At 34.2% G+C, this 22,196-nt stretch overlaps 1 protein-coding gene across 1 annotated transcript in view; it reads left to right on the top strand.

Annotated features, from left to right (window-relative positions):
- TOMM70 (translocase of outer mitochondrial membrane 70) overlaps positions 1-22,196 on the top strand; it is a 36,693-nt gene that overhangs the window by 6,917 nt on the left and 7,580 nt on the right. The window contains exons 2-9 of the mRNA XM_031959569.1: positions 8,798-8,971; positions 9,198-9,324; positions 10,500-10,609; positions 14,655-14,803; positions 15,492-15,699; positions 16,375-16,509; positions 17,924-18,031; positions 20,905-21,021. Coding sequence (XP_031815429.1) covers positions 8,798-8,971; positions 9,198-9,324; positions 10,500-10,609; positions 14,655-14,803; positions 15,492-15,699; positions 16,375-16,509; positions 17,924-18,031; positions 20,905-21,021 — 1,128 coding nt within the window. The remainder of the gene's footprint in view (positions 1-8,797; positions 8,972-9,197; positions 9,325-10,499; positions 10,610-14,654; positions 14,804-15,491; positions 15,700-16,374; positions 16,510-17,923; positions 18,032-20,904; positions 21,022-22,196) is intronic.

Here is a 22,196-nt window from a genome sequence, read left to right as displayed (position 1 = left end):
CATTTCCTATTGTGTATTAATGTCTTACTACATCTTGTATCACTTGTTAAGTCATTCCCCATTTGTAGGAGAGGCAGTCTGAGGTACTGGCTTAGATTCTATCTCTTTGTTTTACAACCCAGTCCTGTCTCCCTTTCAGGAGCAAGAAGTTTCTTTTTTTCTTTCTTTTCTTTTCTTTTTTTTTTTTTTTAATTTAATAGCCTTTTATTTACAGGTTATATGCATGGGTAACTTTACAGCATTAACAATTGCCAAACCTCTTGTTCCAATTTTTCACCTCTTACCCCCCACCTCCTCCCCTAGATGGCAGGATGACCAGTAGATGTTAAATACATTAAAATATAAATTAGATACACAATAAGTATACATGACCAAAACGTTATTTTGCTGTACAAAAAGAATCAGACTCTGAAATATTGTACAATTAGCTTGTGAAGGAAATCAAAAATGCAGGTGGGCATAAATATAGGGATTGGGATGTAATGGTTTTTAGTCATCTCCCAGAGTTCTTTCTCTGGGCGTAGCTGGTTCAGTTCATTACTGCTCCACTGGAAATGATTTGGTTGATCTCGTTGCTGAGGATGGCCAGGTCTATCAGAACTGGTCATCATATAGTATTGTTGTTGAAGTATATAATGATCTCCTGGTCCGAGCAAGAAGTTTCTTTTGCTTATTACTATTACCTCCCCCCTAGATATTGTTCCCTCTCCCTGCCCTTGCTTTTTTCCCTTTTGAGTTGACGTGTTTCTACACCAGTCTGTGTGTTCCACATTCTTCATTAATGCTTGCTGAATTTGCATTGATTAAAATGTTAAATAGCGGAGGATCAAGCAAGTACAGTTTCTTGGGAGTATTCTGGAAATCTTCCATGCTGACATCAAACCTTTATTAACTACTTTTTAGGGTCTGGCCGGCTAAACAATTCTTGTCCTACCTAATTTTAACAGTTTAAAAGCTCACTTCTCTCATGTGTCCATTTTATGAGAAACTTTGTGAAATTCTTTGCTAAAATCTAAGCTACGAATAGAACATTTCACTGAAGTACTTAACCTAGCAAGTCTGTCAAAAACAGAAATTACCAACCTTAACTTTATTTCTTGGGACTGATTCCTTTTCTGTTATGATTAAATTTATTCTTTTCATTTTTACATGTTATAGTTGATCATGTTTCTTCTGATTATTTTGTTAAAGGGTCCCCTCTTTCAAGAAGTCTTCCCTAACATTAACATAAAGACAGCTTCATTCCCCCATCCCATTATTTCTGTTCCATTTGTATCCACGTGTAATATTTTTTCCCCAGAATAGATTTTGAATTCCTTGATGTAGGGGCCATGCTATTGTCTTTTGTACTTTCTATGGTGCTAGATGAAATGTTTTGCATGTAATAGGCAATTATGGTTATATAAATTTGTTGATGCCTCAGTACATTCCCTCATATTGCCACCTGGAAAGCAGTTGTTTTACTTGTTGTTGACATTGTAAAAGCATGATAATTTTCTACTGTGATTCTTTGGCCTTTAATTATTAGGTGGAGGGCTCACAAAAATGCTTTCCTTAACATGTATGTAAATTTCAGTGTTTTGCTTTGTGTAGATCTTAGCATAAAATCTATGAAATCCTAGAGTTTTACTGCTTCTGGGAGATTAGAATGTGGAAAGTAAAACCATAATCTTTAATAACTAAAAATTTAGAGACATGAGGGTTTTTTCTTACAGAATCTATTAAATGTTGGAACTTGATAGAATCTAATAATGAAGTGTCAAATCCCACCTGGCCATTGTGTCCTTTCATCTTTTCTAGCAGATTGTCCTCCCACCTTTACAAACACAATCACTTCTCTCTCAAATTTAAACAGATCTTTACTAGCGAGACCCTACTACAGTCTCTCACCATCCTCTACAAAGCTCTTTTCCTTTCTCAGGCAAACTCCCAGAAAAAGCTGTCTACATATATGGCCTTCCATCCTTAATTGCCAAATCTGTTGCTTTTTCAGAAGCAGCTTGATTTTTCTACAGCATTTAATTTTGTTGGTTACAGTCTCTTCCCAAATATTCCCTTTGGGTGGTTCCCCTGGTTCTTGCCTGTTTGCCTACTCCTCAGTCTTCATATCATACCCACTATCTAGGTGTACCCCAAAGCTCTATCCTGTACTCTCTACTTTATCTCTGTCAGTGACCTCTTCAATTCCTTTAGCTTTATAAACTCTTTCCATTACTATATATATATATATATATATATATATATATATATATATAGGCAGCTTCAGAAGAGAACTTCATTGTCACATAACTAGTTCCCTTATTGAACATTTCAGTCTGAGCATGTCCATGAAAAAATTTTCTTCCTTTCCCCATCCCCCATAAAAACAATTCATTCCTTTTCTTGAAATTCCCTGTTGCTGTGGAAACAAGGTTTCCCAGGTTCCCAATATAGGCAGTATTCTTGTGTGGAATCTCCCACATCTACATCATATCCAGTAAGCCATTAAATACAGGCAGGCAGTTTTTTACACATGCCCCTTTCTCACTACTCTTGGCCTGGACCATTTTAATAATTTGCTAATTGATCTCCTTGCCTCAAGCTTCTTCCCACTAGTCCATCCTCCACATAGCTGCCTAAGTAATTTCCTTAAGGGTAGTAGTCTTTTTATTTTGTTTTATTTGCAGGTCTGATCTTGGCTCTCGTATTTAATAAATTTCAGTGACTTTCTATTTCCTCTACAGCAGGAAATCTTTAAAACTTCTGTATGTCTGTTTGTGTCTTGTGTGTCTGTCTCATGCACCCTTTGGCAGTCTAGTGTAATCTGGGCCTCTTCTCAAACTGTTTTTAAATGCATAAAATAAAAAACAAAGGATTCCAGAGGAAACCTATTATATTAAAATAAAGTTAATAAAATATTTCTGGTTTTGTTGTTTTTGAAAAGAAGTTCATGGACCACAAGTTAAGAATCCATCCTAAGGATCAAATATAAACTTCTGAAGTTTAAAATAATTCACTACTTGGTCCTGACCTGCCTTTTCAGTATCATACATTGTAGAGGATTCCACTTTGCCATGTTTCACTTTGTATACTTTAGCCATCTGATACAGCTTTCTCCTCACTTTCAGGGATCATGAACTATGATCAAATCAAATATGAACCATGCAAATTTACACTGGTTCTATATCAGTGGGGTTTGGCAATCTCTTCTGTAACTCTGCTCTATGTCCCTATAATTTTCCCAGACCAAAAGTGTTTCTTACCTGACTGCTGCTCCCTTTTGTATACGGTCTCTTCAATTAGATACATATTCCTTAAGGACAAAAAACTATCTTGGCTTTTTGTGTCTGGGCTTGGTATGATCAATGCTTATTCATTCATAATAGTTATCATAGCTCTCCTTTATGACTTTATGCTCTATGGTGATCTCCCATGTCCAAAATATCCTCTTTCTTCATTTCTATTCCATAGAATCCCTCTTTTCCAGATATACATCAAACATCACTTTCTACAGGAAAAAATTTTTTTTTGTCCTTGTAAAATACATACATGCACTCCCAAATTCTCATGTCTTTTTACTTGTGCTATGTTCTCCAAATACTTGTGCATATGTTGGCCGAACTAAGAGAATATTAAAAAACATGATTTATTTCATTTTTTTGACTTTGCATCCCCATATTGCACCTCAAGAATCTGATACTTAATAAATGGTTGTTTATTGATAGGATATTGTGGAGGTTAGAATTAAGAGGATTGGCAACCTACATAGTTGACTACAGGAAAAGAGAAGGAAGAGTTTAAAAGATTTGATTATTTCTAAATGGCAAAGGAGTGTTACGTCCATCATTAGAAATTTGAAATTTGGGAGAAGGGACAGATTTCTCTTTCCCTGATGAGGATGAGTTCATTTTTTAATATGTAGAATTTAAGGTAATAAAATGATATCCTGGTGGAATTGGAGAGACTGATAATAGGTGTGTAGATTTGGGGAGGGTTAGTATAGAAGAAAGAATATAGTGAGAAAAGAAGGGATTCAGGTTGCCATTCTATACCTTTGTACATAACAGTGATTTGAAGAACCTTGTTGAAAAAAATTGAAAGCAGGTGAGAATAACAGCCTAATTTAAGTAAAATTCAAGCCACAAGGTGGCTTTTGCTGTTTTAACATCAGTTCTTAGACAGATGGTACTAATTTTTAAGTCAGCTTTTTCTTTTCATATATCACATACTTTAGCAATTTACTTTACTTGTATACATTTACATTGAATAATTTACATTGAAACCAAAATATAGATTATCCTATTTATGTACAACAAAAGTGCAAAATTATACTCTACATAAAGGGATTAGTACCTAGCTTTTTTTTTTTTTTTTTTTTTTTTTTTAAGTCTCATTTCTTACTGAAGAACATTGAAAATTTTGTTCAGGAAAATGTGGAGAGGTTTCCTGTTTAGTGTTCTTTTAAAAAAAAATCTTTTAAAAAAATTTTTTTAGTTAAATATTTAGAAGATGGGGCAGCTAGGTATCACAATGGATAGAGCACTAGCCCTGAAGTCAGGAGGACCCGAATTCAAATGTGGCCTCAGACACTTAACACTTTCTAGCTGTGTGACCCTGGACAAGTCACTCCAACCCCAGTTGGCCTCAGGAAGAAAATAAATGTTTGAAAGCCAAACAAAGTACAAAACTAATAAGTCATTTTGAAAGCTGACTTTACAGTTTGTCATTCTTTTGCTTAGCCCATATTTTCAACAACTCATTAGTATAAAAAAAAAATGGGAAGTTATTTAAAAAAAAAATACATGAAGAAACCCATATTAGATAAGTTCCTTGAAAATAAGAATTGCCCCTTTTTTTTTTTAATTGCAAGGACCTCTTAGTAAAGTTCCTGAAAAAAGAAAATTCTTCATAACTTGACATGGTCTAATTGCTAAATATAATCATCTCCATTGGGGCATATAGCAATTCATCAACATCTTCTGTTATAGGATATGATTCTTGGCATCCTCTACTTTCTTTTCCATAAGTATTAATTTAGTGTTCCAGCTATTCATTAGCTAGTTATTTCTTATTCTTAGTGTATGAATAACTTAAAAATTTCCTTATGTTTTCTGAGTCATACTCCTTTCATTCTTTTTCTTTCTTTTTTTTTTTTTTCTTCATGATTTGTAGCCTAGAAGAGAGCAATCCATGACTCTTGTCCAATAGGCAGCCTATTGAGTATTAATATGTGTGATTTGAATAGGAGGAAAAGAATGAGTTGGAGTGCAGTTTCCCAAATATAAAACCACTTTCCCTGATACACAAACCTATTATAGCTGTTAAATTAAAACCTAAATCAGTCTGATTTAAATTTTTTTTTCATGATCTTCCACTTAACATTCACTCAATCCTTAGAATATTTATATTTTAAAATGTCCATTTGTCATTTTAACTAGCCACTATATATCACTATATATAATAGTTTACTTAACCTACTGGCTCAGTATACCCACAACCCCTCTCCAAACACTGTCCCTGTCTCTATTTTAGTTTTTAATCTTAATTCCCCACTCCAGTTTTCCAGGATGGATTAGTAAAATTCATTGTTAATCAGGAAAAAGTCCACCTGCCCCCATTATGTATCTCTCTCCATTGCCATTTATGTTACCCCAATGTTTATGAGTGACCAGAGAAATCGAACACAGTTCATATGTAGAAGAATCATTTTGACTTAACATTTGAAAATGGGATGTTGCCAAGTCATGCAGTACCTTGAATACCATACAAAGGAATAATACATTTTATTCAAAAAAGAATCACTAAAGTATTGAGCTGAAAAATGCCATAATCAGATCCCAGTGCATTAGGATTAGCCAAAAGAGGGAGTTGATGGACTTCAGAAGACTCAGCCAAGAGTCCTTTGCTGTGCACCAGGTAATAGTAAGAACTTTTACCAGACAGAGGAAATAGAAAAGGGGATGATGGAGAAGATTTGGGTTATAAAGCTAATCCTGCTCTGGTACCAATTTGCCTGTAACATTATTTAGATCAGTTCTTTTAAAGGGATTAGCATTAACTTTTATATTGGCTACATAGAGCTCCAGGTATGCTTTGAGCCATTTGCTTAAAAGTATTCCTCTTGGTTTTAAGGGAATTAATGAAAAAAAAAAATTCAAATGGAAGTGGCTTAGCTGTACCAGATCTAAAATTATATTATAGAACAGCAGTTACCAAAACCATTTGGTTTTAGCCTTAGGCCAATAGGCTAAGGAATAGATTAGTTGATCAGTGGAATAGGTTAGGTTCAAGGGACAAAACAGTCAACAACTATAGCAACCTAGTCTTTGACAAACCCAAAGACCCCAGCTTTTGGGATAAGAACTTACTGTTTGACAAAAATTGCTGGAAAAATTGGAAACTAATATGGCAGAAACTAGGCATTGATCCACACTTAACACCATAAACAAAGATAAGGTCAAAATGGGTTCATGACCTAGGCATAAAGAATGAAATTATTAATAAATTAGAGGAACACAGGATAGTTTACCTCTCAGACCTGTGGAAGGGGAAGGAATTTATGACCAAAGAACTAGAGATCAATTACTGATCACAAAATAGAAAATTTCAACTATACCAAACTGAAAAGTTTTTGTACAAACAAAACTAATGCAGACAAGATTAGAAGGGAAGCAATAAACTGGGAAAATATTTTTACAGTCAAAGGTTCTGATAAAGGCCTCATTTCCAAAATATATAGAGAATTAACTCTAATTTATAAAAAATTAAGCCATTCTGCAATTGAAAAATGGTCAAAGGATATGAACAGACAATTCTCAGATGAAGAAATTGAAACTATTTCTAGTCATATGAAAAGATGCTCCAAGTCATTATTAATCAGAGAAATGCAAATTAAGACAACTCTAAGAAAATACTACACACCTGTCAGATTGGCTAAGATGACAGGAAAAAATAATGATGATTGTTGGAGGGGATGCGGGAAAACTGGGACATTGATGCATTGTTGGTGGAATTGTGAACGAATCCAACCATTCTGGAGAGTAGTTTAGAATTATGCTCAAAAAAAAGTTATCAAACTGTGCATACCCTTTGATCCAGCAGTGTTACTACTGGGCTTATATCCCAAAGAGATCATAAAGAAGAGAAAGGGACCTGTATGTGCACGAATGTTTGTGGCAGCCCTCTTTGTAGTGGATAGGAACTGGAAACTGAGTTGGATGCCCATCAGTTGGAGAATGGCTGAATAAATTATGGTATATGAATATTATGGAATATTATTGTTCTGTAAGAAATGACTGACAGGATGATTTCAGAAAGGCCTGGAGAGACTTACACGAACTGATGCTGAGTGAAATGAGCAGGACCAGGAGATCATTATATACTTCAACAACAATACTATATGATGACCAGTTCTGATGGACCTGGCCATCCTTAGCAATGAGATCAACTAAATCATTTCCAGTGGAGCAGTAATGAACTGAACCAGCTATGCCCAGAGAAAGAACTCTGGGAGATGACTAAAAACCATTACATTGAATTCCCAATCCCTATATTTATGCCCACCTGCATTTTTTATTTCCTTCACAAGCTAATTGTACAATATTTCAGAGTCTGATTCTTTTTGTACAGCAAAATAACGGTTTGGTCATGTAAAAAAAAAAGTATACCTCTTGGGCAGATAGTATTGATAATAGGTTGGATTATATGATATAATGATATATGATATGATATATCACCTGGGACTTGGAAAAGTTGAATTCTACTAAATTAGGACTAAATTATAAACTGTTTTTGAACCTTTTGAATGATTCCTTCACTTTGTTTTGATAACTGTCATAAACTGAACACTTGAAGCACACCAACCATGAATAGAAATGGTCTTTTTGTCCAATTCTGTCTCTTCTGGTTTTTATGTTTGTTTAATAAAAGAATTCTGTCTTAAATAGCAAGGTGGTAAATTACTTAGTTGCCATGTTCATACTTAAATTTAGTACAGTGCAAGAAACAGACTTCCATTTTTAAATAGTGTTTGCTTCTGGTTTTTATTCTTTTGATGCAGTCATAACTTTTTTCTATTAAATTTTACTAATTTACAAGGAAAGGTACAAAACTCTTTTCCCTTTTAATATCTAAGACTAGTTGAAATTCATAGGCTTATGGTTTTAAAGTTTACCTCAAAGAATGACTAGTTCCACCCCATCATTTTCAAATAAAAAAATAGAAGGAAGTCACACAAGTCATAAGTAAGAGTTGGGATTTCATTCATTATGGCACATTGCAGTACTAATAATTCATATGTGAAATAGAAATGTAATTTTGAATATATTAATTTGGGGGTTTATTAAATACAATTTTTCCATTAAAATAGTATAATTATAGAGTTTATACCAGTTAGGGAGATGTTAATCTGTTGAATAAAGAGTGAATTATTGTAATATGAGTTGACAATTTATGGCAAGAGTTTCAAGATTCAATGGCCTTCACACTGGTACTGCTCAATAGTATGGGAAGATATAAAATAAAACAGGAAAACTTTTTGTCTGATGAAAGCTTCAGTTCTGAGATTTCTATCATTTCTAAGTCCATTTTATTATGGTTACTTTTTCATTTTTTGTAGTTAATTGGGAATTTTAAAATTTTGCTCACTAGTACAATTGTAGAAATGAGCATCTTAACAAATGCTCATTTGTTAAGATGATCTTTGTTAGATCTACTAAATTGTTATACTATTGGTCATATATAAAACCATGTCTTTTGGTTATTATGGATATAAGATTGTTCCTCTTATTTATTAGATGCTAATGAATCTTCTTTGCAGAGTCCTCTTGACAGAGCCCAAGCAGCCAAGAACAAAGGCAACAAGTATTTTAAAGCAGGAAAGTATGAACAAGCCATTCAGTGCTATACAGAGGCCATCAGTTTATGTCCTACAGAGAAAAAAGCTGACCTTTCTACATTTTATCAGAACAGAGCTGCTGCATTTGAGCAATTGGTATGTCCTAAACTTTTTTCTATTAATTTGTGATATTGTATCTATTAAACTGAAATTTATTGCTACTTACTCAAATCCAATAAATTGATTGAATCCTTTGGGGGTTATTTCCAGACTAATATATTTACAACAGTTTTTTTGTGTTTTTTGTAATTTGATGAAATCAAGGTTGATACTTTGTCAAAAGTTTATTCCTTTGGTATGGTGTTTTTGCTTTAAATTGCAGCAAAAGTGGAAAGAGGTGGCACAAGATTGTACAAAAGCTGTTGAGCTCAATCCCAGATATGTGAAAGCTCTTTTTAGACGTGCAAAAGCCCATGAGAAACTAGACAATAAGAAAGAGTGTTTAGAAGGTGAGTGCATCCTTATATTAGTTTATTAAACTACTGTAGATTAAAAAGTCTCTATTACCAGATTATTAGTTTTTTCTTCCTTAAATAGATCTGAGTTTTTGCTTCATTTCTTCTAGAATTGCAAAATATTGAACCATATATAAATTTTTAAAAAGATTGTCAGGAAGGAAGTAGAATGAATAAACAGAAGGTCACTAGGGCAGGCAAAAATTAGTATGTGAACATAATGACTTGGATGTTATAAAAAATGTGAAATAGTGAAAAGCAGGAGAGTCAATGGGTTTGTGATTTGGGTCATGTTAGCTAATAAGGTACAAGTGATAGCTTGTTAATCTATCTAGAAAGGAAATATCCAATGAATCTTAACCTTGGATCCATTAACCCCTTCCTTATAGTCCATAGATAGATTGATTCTTGAAATTTAGATGAGGGCGAAATTACATCTTTATTTTAGTATAATTGGTTTCCTTCATAATTCTGTGTTCTTTATCCATTGAAGAACATTCTGAGGAGTCCAGACTTCCACAGAGCGCGCGTGCTCGCTTGCTTTCTCTCTCTCTCTCTTTCTCTCTCTCTCTCCCCCCCTCCCACTCTCCCTCCCCACGCACACACACACACTCTCATTCCTCTAATCCAGAAACTATTCATAGAATTTTACAGCAGGAAAGGATCCTTTCTAGTCGAGGGATTTGGATCCTCTTTTGTACACTAATGAAACTTATGGACCCCTTCTCAGAATAATGTTTTAAACTGCATAAAATACATTATATTGTAAAGGAAACCAATTATATTGAAATAAAAATGTGATTTTTTTTTTTTTTTCCTCATCCAAGTTCACGGACACCCTGAAATCTATGCATGGACTCCTGGTTAAGAATCCCTCATCTAGTCCAATCCTCTAATTTGACAGGTGAGGCCCAACATGTAGAAAGTTGGCCGTACTGGTTGTCAAGTACTTTGGAAAGCAGTTCATAAGTCTTATTTGTTTCCTATTTAGCTATAGGATATAATTAATTAGATTTGTAGGGATTAATTTCTTAGTTTAAGTGACTACTTCCTAACGTTCACATTTCTGTTTTTTTTATTTTCTTTTCATTGCAAAATTGATGCTGGTATTTCAATTGTCATGATAGTTTAATGGATAAGGATCCCTGTTTTTTTCTTTCTATTCCTAGATGTCACAGCAGTTTGTATTTTAGAAGGTTTCCAGAACCAACAAAGCATGTTGTTAGCTGATAAAGTTCTTAAACTTCTTGGAAAAGAAAAGGCCAAAGAGAAATACAAGGTAAACTGGTTTTGTTCAGAAAGATTATTCAATAAATGTGGGGAAGGATCAGCTCAGCTCTATATCTTAAACTTGAGATGTGTGTAATGAAGGTCTAAAACTAAAAATTAGATTTGGATTGTATAGTTCTTTTATGTGATTGATGGTTGAGGCTATCAGTGGTTTTGATGTTCCATGCTTTCAATTTAATTTAATTGATTTTTAAAAGGTTTTGAAAAATGAGTCTGTAACATAAACATGTTTTTTAAAAAAGTCATTTGGCCTCTCTGTGTCTTTTTCCTCATCTCTAAAATGAAGATCAAGTAGCATCTACCTGCCAGTGTTATTGTGAGGATCAAGTAGATTAATATCTGTAAAGTACTTTGCAAACCCTAAATCGCTATTTAAGTGCTAGCTGTCATTAATAATTTTTTGCAAATACCTTTTAGGCATAGGGAATGGTAGGTGATTTGGTCATTTCTTGCCTAAAGTAGCGTCTTCTCATTTTTGCCCCTTCCCAGCAATCTTTTATCTATTTATTCATTTATTTTAATTTCATTTATCCACATATGAGAGCAGTTAGATGACTCATTGGATTGGATGCAGGGGCAGGGGTTAAGAGGTCTATCAAACCTCAGACACAAATTAATTGTACAACCCTGGGCAAGTCATTTAACCCTGTTTGCCTCAATCTCCTCATCTGTAAAATGAGCCAAAGAAGGAAATGAAAAATCAGTATCTTTGCCAAGAACACCCCCAAAAAGTTCAAGAAGAGTTGAATACAACTGAAATTAAGCAACAACAATCTAGCATTATTACGGATACTCAAGATGAAAAAGCAATGGAATAATAAAAAAATTTTAAATTATGTCTTTGTTTTGTTTTTAAATAATATTATTAAATCTGTAAAAATTTGAAAGCCCTTTTATTCAGGCCAGTTGGCCTGAATTATTTGTCACTTCGTATGCATTGAATTTCTTTGTATGTTCAGAGATGATTAATTAAATTAGAGAAATTTGTTAATTCCCATAGGACATTAGCCATTTAGCACTTGGACCTTGTTTAGACCATTAGAATTTTATGGAATTGGAGCTCTTTAATGGTCTTATCACTTAACTCAAAAAGCATTCCCTCTGCTGTGACTAGTAGTCTATTAATTGCCATATTTGATGACATAGTCCCTTTTTTTTTCCCTTTTTACCCTTCTTAGTTTCTCCTTTTTAAAACGATTTTTATTATTGCATGTAAAAGCAATTTTTTTTTTCGAGTTCCAAATTCTTTCCCTTCTTCCTACCCTTCCCCCCCTCCTGAAGTGATATATGGGTTATATATACAGTTGTTTATCATGCAAAGCCTATTCCCATGTTAGTTATGTTGAAAGAAAACACAGGCCTCTCCTCTACATACACACACACACACACACACACACACACACACACACTGAAAATTAGTATGCTTCTGTTTGTATTCAGACTCCATAAGTTCTTTTTTTGGAGGTGGATGGCACTTTTCATCATGAGTTCTTTGGAATTGTGATGACTTTAAAAATCTTTATTTTAGCATTTGCAGCCATCTCTTATAAGTCCTCTCCACCTGCCTGTCTTCCTTTTCAATGTCTTTTGATTGATTATTATGTCCAGTTCCTGACTTGGAGAGGGGAGGGAATTATACATGAGTATGCTAGACCTGATTGTTAACATTTTCTCCATGTGAACATTTATTTAAACCTTGGAAATAATAAATGGTATATATAGATTAAGGTTTTATTGATTGTTGAGACTTAAATGGTGGAGAAGACATTAACAATGCAGGGTAAAGTTAAAAAACTATCCTGCATTTGTTGAAAAGTTTACCCCAATGTATATCCCAACCATGTCTGTTCTAATCTTATTTCTCTTCTTTCACTATATCTTTCATGTGGGGTAGTGATTTTATCAGCTCCCTCTGGACTTAGTTATGCCTGTAGATTATGGGTGAGGAACCTTTTTTTTTTTTTTTTTTTTTTTTGCCAAGGGTTCTTGGATTTTACAAAATAATCAGCTCATCCAACTTGAGCATTGTGAAGTTGTTATACTTGGCTTTCAGCTCACCACTGCTTGCAGTTGCCTTAGCAAACAAATTCACAGACCAGATGACTCGTATCTCTATCCTTGCAGGTCTCCGGTGTTCCAAGACTATACATACACACACACACACACACACACACACCCTCTTAGGGTATCACCAACAACAATTTTGAACTTGATGGTTTTTCCTCTGAACCCATTTCTTTTTGCTTTTCACTATTTTTATCAGAGACAACACTGTCCTTGAAGTTAACTAGATTCACAATCTTAAACTTGTCCCCAAACTTTTCAGCCTATGTCAAGGTTTGTGAGAGTTGTTGCAGATCAACAAGCCTTTATAGTCTGTCTCTTTGTGGGTTTTTTTTTTTTTTCTTGGTTTGTTTTTTTGATTAGTAAATTTCCCAAATACATGTAAAGATAGTTTTCAATACTCCAATCCCTATTTAGTCTCCATAATTCTCTCTCTGGATGTAGATGGCATTTTCCATCCCAAGTCTTGGTATTGCCTTGAATCACCACATTGTGGAAAAGAGCCAAGTCCATCACAGTTCATCATCACATAATCCTGTTGTTACTTTGTACAATGGTTCTCTTGGTTCTGCTCACATAATTCAGCATCAGTTCTTCTAAGTCTTTGCAGCTTTTTTTCTGAAAATCAGCCTGCTCATCATTTCTTATAGAAAAAAAAATACTCCATTACATTTATATATCATAACTTATTTAGCCATTTCCCAGTTGATTGGCATCCACTTAATTTCCAGATCCTTTACAAAGGGGATGGCTACAAACATTTTTACACATGTAAGTTCTTTTTGTTCTTTTATGACTTCTTTGGAATGTCAATCCAATAATGGCACTGTTGGATCAAAGGGTATGCACAGTTTGGTAGCCCTTTGGGCATAGTTCCAAATTGTTCAGAATGATTGGACCATTTCACTATTCTAACAATAGTGCATTTAGTGTCCCAGTTTTCCCACATCCTCTCCCATATTTATTATCTTTTCCTATCATCTTTTCCAATTTGAGAGGTATGAGGTGGTACCTCAGAGTTGTCTTAATTTGTTTTTTTCTAAGCAGTACTGATATAGAGTATTTTACATATGACTATAAATGGCTTTAATTTCTTTATCTGAAAATTATCTGTATCCTTTGCCTGTCTCTGCCTCTTAATAGGCTGGTTCTGTATCCAGAATGCTCAGCTTCAACTTGGCCACTTAACTTCCCACCACAGTTGATGTTATTTCCTGCCCTCTTCTCCCCAATCTTCTTTCCCCCATTCTCTCAGTTACTTTGTATATCCTTTGCATTTTTGTCTATGCGTTTGCTTCTCCTAATAGAACGTTTCACTTTTCTGTCTATAGCCCTCCAGCTTCTTGTACAGTGCCTGGCAAATTGTAAGCTTTAAAAAATTGTTATTGACCAAATTAATGATTAAAACTACAACTAACATTGGTATAGAACTCAAAACTTTAGAATTCTGTTTTATAGCAGTATGATCCTTAATAATCATACTTATGTATTAACTATGGTTTAGGTCATTAAAGGGCTTGCTATATTCAAGGTATTCTATTGGGTAACCCCAAAGCTTATTGGGTTGATCATGTATGGTAAAATCATTACAATATAGACAAGAATGGCAGAAATAAAGAATTAGATAATATATATTATTATCTACATTGGGAGTGAGTGTAGTTAGCAAGTAAGACTACATTCAAAACTAAAAATAACTTGATTCCTTCAGGTAAGAGAACTTTGTCCTTTTCAATAAGCATTAACAGAAAGGCCATAAAAATAAGTAATTCACAACAAAAATTTACTCTCTTGAGAAACAAAATGTAGAACTAAAAAAACCACATTGAATGTGCTTTAATTTGGATTTATGCTCATTTCTATCAATATATTTGGGGGAAGTACAGTTTGAATTTTCTTTTTCTGTATCCTAAAAATGTACATGCATTTTTTCCCCCATTTTAACATTTTATCATATAATTAAATTGCAGAATCGTGAACCTCTAATGCCATCTCCACAGTTCATTAAATCTTACTTTAGTTCCTTCACTGATGACATCATATCTCAGCCTATGCTTAAAGGAGAGAAGTCCGATGAAGATAAAGACAAGGAAGGAGAAGCATTAGAAGTAAGAGAAAAGTAAGTATGCCAAAGTCTGTGGTTTTATTTATTTGTTTTGTTTTTTTAAACCATATTTCAGCTTCCAAAATATTAGGCAAACTGCTGGTACCTTTTGAGACAGTGCGCCTTGTGGTTTCTCAAAAGAAATATGAATCCTGTATCAAAAGTGTGTTAAAAGTACATTTGCTTATAGTTTACTCTTACTATGCTGTCTGCCTTGCTTGTCCATATAACAATAGCAGTTAATACTTAGGGTTTTAGAAAGTATGCTGCTCATCACATAAAATGTAATTTTCAACATTTGGATAATTAATTGGATAACATGGAAACAGAAACTAGATTTGGCAAGATTAGAAAGAGGCAGATTTTGGCACAATAAAGGATTGTCCCAAAACTCAGGATTTTAGGACACCCTCTCTATAAGGAATATCGAATAATTAGTGTTGCCTCCAAATGGAATGAGTTATTTTGTGTCGTTAAAAACATCTGATGCAAAAGATTTTTAGGGGTGTTTAAAGAAAATGCTATGGACAGTATATTAGATTATATTATGTCGTATTATGTCCCCTACTCTGCCATTCTGGTCTTTTTACCAGGCCAGATTTATATTTTGAGGAAGCTGCCATTTGTTTACTCTCGCATATACCGATTATGGTCAGATATAAGTACATAGTTAAAGAATAGTTCTCTCTGTTGACATTTCCAGTTCTGGATATTTAAAAGCCAAGCAGTATATGGAAGAAGAAAACTATGATAAGATCATAAGTGAGTGCACAAAAGAAATAGATGCACGAGGTAAATACACAGCTGAAGCCTTGTTGCTACGAGCCACCTTCTACTTGCTTATTGGCAATGCCAATGCAGCTAAGCCAGATTTAGATCAGGTCATCAGCATGGAAGATGCTAATGTGAAGGTAAGCAAACTGATTTTTCTTTGTCCTTCTCTTTCCCCCACCCTATTTGAAATATAGTATTGTGGGAGAGGAAATAATTGTTTAAAGGTTTGCTTTGTAATAGTGTCCATCTTGTTCAGTTGTTTTTCAGTCATGTCTGGCTCTTCTTGACTTCATTGGGGTTTTCTTGGCAAAGATGCTGGTCCTGTTCATTTCTCTCAGCATCACTTCATGTAAATCTCTCCAGGCCTTTCTGAAAATCATCCTGTTGGTCATTTCTTACCAAACAATAATATTTCATAATATTCATATACCACAGTTTATTCAGCCATTCTCCAGTTGATGGGCATCAACTCAGTTTCCAGCTTCTGGCCACTACAAAGAGGGCGAGTAGCAAACTTTTTAAAGTGTTGAGTTATTTCCTGGGATACTAGAAAGTTCATTGACTTGCTAGAGACACATTAACCAGAAAGTGTGAGAAATAGGACTTTGAACCCTGATCTTGAGGCTTTCTGAAGCTGATCTTTCTATCCAGTGGCCATTAGACTGCAATGTAAGAGTCTAGAGAACTGAACGAATATCTATGACACAATGTAAAATATAATAAGAACCATAAGAAAGAGTAGTGTTAAGAGTTCAAAGAATGGTGTTCGTAACACTGGATATTTTAAATCTTTAATTTATTTGAATCTACAGCTTCGTGCAAATGCCCTGATTAAAAGAGGCAGCATGTATATGCAACAACAGCAGCCTTTGCTCTCTACTCAGGATTTTAACATGGCTGCTGATATTGATCCTCAAAATGCAGATGTTTACCACCACCGAGGACAGGTAAAAATTTTCTCTTTAACGTTCTGACTTTTGGAAATAATTTTACATTTTCTAGAGATTTTTTTTTACTAATATCTCAATTCATGATGCCTTCATTTGTTTACATATATGTGTTTGCCTCTCTCATGCCAACAAAGCCTTCAGAGTCAGAAGAGTTAGGGATGTAGTCCCATAGTCGGGACACCAAGCAGTCTTAGGTCTGTCCCCTTATTTAGTACTTTTTGTTGTTTTTAAAGAAGTCATTAGTGTCATGGCCAAGATTCCTCTTGCTTTCTAGTATATAAGTATAATGTGCTGGGTTTTTAGAAACAATAAATAAATAGAGAGCTTTATTTGGGATAATATATACAGCTAATAATAAAGGATAATATAATATATACAGCTACACTTGTATACTTCACCTTCTAAGATCTGTTTCCCTCTTCTATAAAATGTAGGAATAAGATTAGATGGCCTTCAGCTCCTTTCGGCTCTGGATCTATTGTGATCCTTCTGTTCCAAAGAAGGAAGGTGAAGCTAAAAAATAATAATAATAATGCTTTTTACCTTTAACATGAGCACCATAAATTTAAGTTGCCAGAGCAGAATAGCTTTGTGTGTATAGTAGGAGCAAACATATTACAATTATTAACCTTTATATTAACTCTTTATGTTCTTTGTATACTCTGCATTTTCCTCTATATCATCTACAGTACTGTAGTACACATTAGGCCAGTTTTACAGGATAAGAAATATGTTCTAATTTTTTATTTTTTTATAAAGCACTTGAATTCTGTAGCAGTTGTATCTTTTTTTTTTTTTTTTTTTCATATCAGATTCCTTTGAAGACTTTGGTTAGGCATTCAGTCTCAGCTTTTTTTTTTTTTTTTAATCACATGATTCTTTCAAGGAACAAAACTTCACGTAGGATGAACAGATTTTTCTGTTGCTTGTGAAATAGGAAATTTCTGATTTCTTTAATTTAAAAAATCTTATTCAGTAGGAAGGAATTAGCAAAAACCACATGGATTAAAGGGAAAATTGGTGTAAATGTTAGGGTACTATTGCCTATTTATTTAGTTTCTTGGGAGAAGAGAGAGTATTTGTGGTGGTGGCTCATTTTGTTGAATGCTCACCTGTGCTTTAAATACTAATGGAAACTTCTTTGGATTGTATTCATCACACATTTCTACTTGGAGGAAGAGAATCAGGAAAAAAAAATTAGAGTTCAAAAATGCTAACTTTACTTTCTACTAGTTTTTTGAGGTATATTTTAAATCGGTATTTCCTGATGGCAAATATTCAACCAATATTGTTTAGCATTGTGGTAATAATGAGTCTTACATAAAATGCATTTTTTCCACATTGGTGCTAGTGCTTACTTTTTACAGAATTATTTGGGAATGAGAATTAATTTTTATTTTTCTTTCCTTAGTTAAAGATCCTCCTTGATCAGGTTGAAGAAGCAGTTGCAGACTTTGATGAATGTATTAGATTACGACCTGACTCAGCCCTAGCCCAAGCTCAAAAGTGTTTTGCACTGGTATGCATTTCTTCCTTAAATATAAATGTTACTGAAATTGGTTTTATTTCATTATTGAATTTATCATTGTTTTATAAGGAATATTTGTATGTGAAAAAAGTCCTATTAAGGACTATTATCTACCATTACTTTGATATTTTTATTATTCTTCATCTTGTAGATATTGGATCCTGCCAAGCTTAGGACCATAGTTAATATCCCATGATCCTATCTATCATATTTGTTCTAGAGTTGGAAGGACTGAATTTATATCCTGCGGTTGATATTGGCTAGCTGTATGACTTTTAGCAAATCACCTAACCTTCTTGGGCCCTGGGTTCCTCAATTGTAAAATGAGAGCCCTGCATTAGGTTCACTATAAGGCCCTTTTAATCTTTACAACTATGTAGTTGTACAACTACAACTGCTGCTTCTTCATTCAGTGAGCTTTAATTAATGATAGTTCTTTAAACATTTTACTTAGGGTGTGTGGGTGGGTACATACGTACGTACATATATGTAATTTGCTCTTGCTGCTCTAATAACAGTACTATCAATTGTTAATGTTCAGATGGATAAGAATTTTCCTTTCAAAATGGTATAAATAGTCTAATGGCTTATGTGTTCAGATTAGAAAACTTTTGGCTGAGATGTGATGAGTTCATTTTATCAAACTGCCAAAGAAGTTTGGTGATTTTGCAAGCCCTGAACTCATTTTTCTCTGATTCTGAGGCTGGTCCTGTCTGTGAAAAGAAATTATTTAAAAGGAATTATTCCTTTTAAATGGGAAATGATGGATGTGTTTTATAGGTAAGCAAACTTTAGGATACAAGTGAAAATTGAGTTTTCTCTGTAACTTTATGAGGCTATGAATTTTCCTCTTTTCAGAAAGAGCACCATTATGACAATGACTACTAATAAAAAATATTGCTACATAGCAAAGACTTGGAAATCTTCCGATTTATTTGCATTTGTTTCCTATTGCAAGTAAATATCTTAATGAGATTATGTATTATTAAGAATGAGGGGCTGAGCAGGATGAATACAGAGAGTCTTGGAGAGACTTACATGAAATGATGCTAAGTGAAATGAGCAGAACCAGGAGATCATTATATACTTCAACAACGATACTGTATATGAGGATGTATTCTGATGGAAGTGGATTTCTTTGATAAAGAGATCTAACTCGGTTTCAGTTGATCAATGATGGACAGAAGCAGCTACACCCAAAGAAAGAACACTGGGAAATGAATGTAAACTGTTTGCATTTTTGTTTTTCTTCCCGGGTTATTTTTCCCCTCTGAATCCAATTCTTGCTGTGCAACAAGAGAACTATTCGGTTCTGCACACATATATTGTATCTAGGATATACTGTGGCATATTCAACATGTATAGGACTGCTTACCATCTTGGGGAGGGAGGGGAGAGAAGGCAGGGAAAAGTCGGAACAGAAGTGAGTGCAAGGGATAATGTTGTAAAAAATTACCTTGGTATGGGTTCTGTCTTTAAAAAGTTATTAAAAAAAAAAGAAAGAAAGAAAGAAAGAATGAGGGGCTAAAATCAGTTTCAATTGATCTGTAATGAACAGAACCAGCTACACCCAGAGAAAGAATACTGGGAAATGAGTATGGACCACAACATAACATTCCTACTCTTTCTGTTACTATTTGCTTGCATTTTTTGTTTTTTCTTCTTGTGTCATTTTTACCTTCTTTCTAAATCTGATCTTTCTTGTGCAATAAGATAACTGTATAAGTGTGTGTGTGTGTGTGTGTGTGTGTGTGTGTGGTATTTAACATATATGGGACTACCTGCCATCTAGGGGAGAGGGTGAAGGGAAGGAGAAAAATTGAAACAGAAGTTTTTACAAGGGTCAATGTTGAAAAATTACCCATGCATATGTTTGGTATATAAAAAGCTATTTAAAAAAATAAAAAAGGAATGAGGGGCTGGTTAATATTAGAATTTCCAATTCTGGTCAGAACTCGAGACATACAACTAAAAATTCTTTTTTTTTTTTTCCTTACCCCCACCCTCTCCTCCAGATGGCAGGATGACCAGTAGATGTTAAGTACATTAAAATATAAATTAGATACACAATAAGTATACATGACCAAAACGTTATTTTGCTGTACAAAAAGAATCAGACTCTGAAATATTGTACAATTAGCTTGTGAAGGAAATCAAAAATGCATGTGGTCATAAACATAGGGATTGGGAATTCAATGTAATGGTTTTTAGTCATCTCCCAGAGTTCTTTCTCTGGGCATAGCTGGTTCAGTTCATTACTGCTCCATTGGAAATGATTTGGTTGATCTCGTTGCTGAGGATGGCCAGGTCCATCAGAACTGGTCATCATATAGTATTGTTGTTGAAGTATATAATGATCTCCTGGTCCTGCTCATTTCACTCAGCATCAGTTCGTGTAAGTCTCTCCAGGCCTTTCTGAAATCATCCTGTTGGTCATTTCTTATAGAACAGTAATATTCCATAATATTCATATACCACAATTTATTCAGCCATTCTCCAACTGATGGACATCCATTCAGTTTCCAGTTTCTAGCCACTACAAAAAGGGCTGCCACAAACATTCTTGCACATACAGGTCCCTTTCCCTTATTTATAATCTCTTTGGGATATAAGCCCAGTAGTAACACTGTTGGATCAAAGGGTATGCACAGTTTGATAACTTTTTGAGCATAGTTCCAAACTACCCTCCAGAATGGTTGGAATCGTTCACAACTCCACCAACAATGCATCAATGTTCCAACAACTCAAAATTCTAACGAACGCATATAACATTTTGCGTCTCTCTACTGCTGCCTGTCATGATTTGAGGGTTCCTGGTTTGACAGAGCTGCTATGATTGTGTATTTTGTTTGTTTTCAAAACAGTATCGGCAAGCTTACACAGGAAACAATTCTACACAAGTTCAGGCAGCTATGAAAGGCTTCGAAGATGTCATAAAGAAATTTCCAAGATGTGCTGAAGGCTATGCATTGTATGCCCAGGTAAGTGATGGTAAACATTTTATTAATGTTGTTAATTTAATTAGTTGTGCTAAAAAAAAAATTCCCACTAAAATCCTCTAATCAATTCTAACTAAACCCTGAATTCTGGTAATTTAGAATAGAAAGATGTAATAATCAAATCTCTGTCGAAGTAATGTAATATGTTTGGATATATGTAACCACTAATTTATTCTGCGTTAGATCAAGGCTTCTTAACTTGGGGACCATGAATTATTTTTAAAAATATTTTGTTAACTATTTCAGTATAACTGGGTTTCTGTGTAATCCCATGTACTTAAAATATTTTAAAAAACATTTTTCTGAAAAGAGGTCCATGATACAAAATTAGTTAGGAATACTGCTTTAGATGCAGACAGTAGTCCTCACATGTGGCAAAGTAGACCATATGTTGGACCTTAAAATTATCCAGTAGTTTCCTCTTGAAGCAATAGCTTACTCCAAAATACAAGTGATTAAAAATATTTGTTAGTAGCTCAGCACCCATCTTATTTGAACATTTGAGTTGAATTTGGAGACCTGATCTGAGTTGCTAAAATGATCTAATTGACTAACAACCCTTGTGTCATCTCACCTCTTACCCCCAACTCCCACCTTCTGTAATTTCTAATAATTAAATCATTGTCCTTTAACCACTGCCATATATTATAGCAGTTTTATATATAAATATATATATATATATATATATTCCTACTGCAAAAGCCAAGTAACAAGTAATAACTTTCTTAAATGATTAACACTCATATTGCTTTATCCAGTCCATATCTTTCCTGGCTTCTCTAGTATTTGACAGTGAGCATCCTCCTCCTAGATACTCTCATCTCTGAGGGTTTTTTATGTTTTATCTCTTGGTTCTCCTACTTGTATAACCACTTAGTGTTAGTCTCCTTTGCTAGCTTCTCATAGAGAACTAGCCTCATTCCCACCCTAGCTATTTGTGTACCCCAATGCCTTGTCCTAATTGTTTCCTATTGATCTCATTACTCTTAATATTTATTATCAATTGCAGTTCCACATCACCATATGCCTTTTGCATATTTCAAATTTCTCTTGTTGTTTGTCTATTTATTTATTTTTTGTCACCCTGGGTCACAACCTCATTATTGTTCTTCATTTGCTTTCACCTATATTAGTTGCCATGGTTTGAGTATTGTGCA

This window comes from Sarcophilus harrisii, chromosome 3 (genome assembly GCF_902635505.1).
Source record: "Sarcophilus harrisii chromosome 3, mSarHar1.11, whole genome shotgun sequence".
NCBI lineage: Eukaryota > Metazoa > Chordata > Mammalia > Dasyuromorphia > Dasyuridae > Sarcophilus > Sarcophilus harrisii.
The sequence above is the reverse complement of the archived record's forward strand: the minus strand, read 5'-3'. Positions and strand labels throughout refer to the sequence as shown.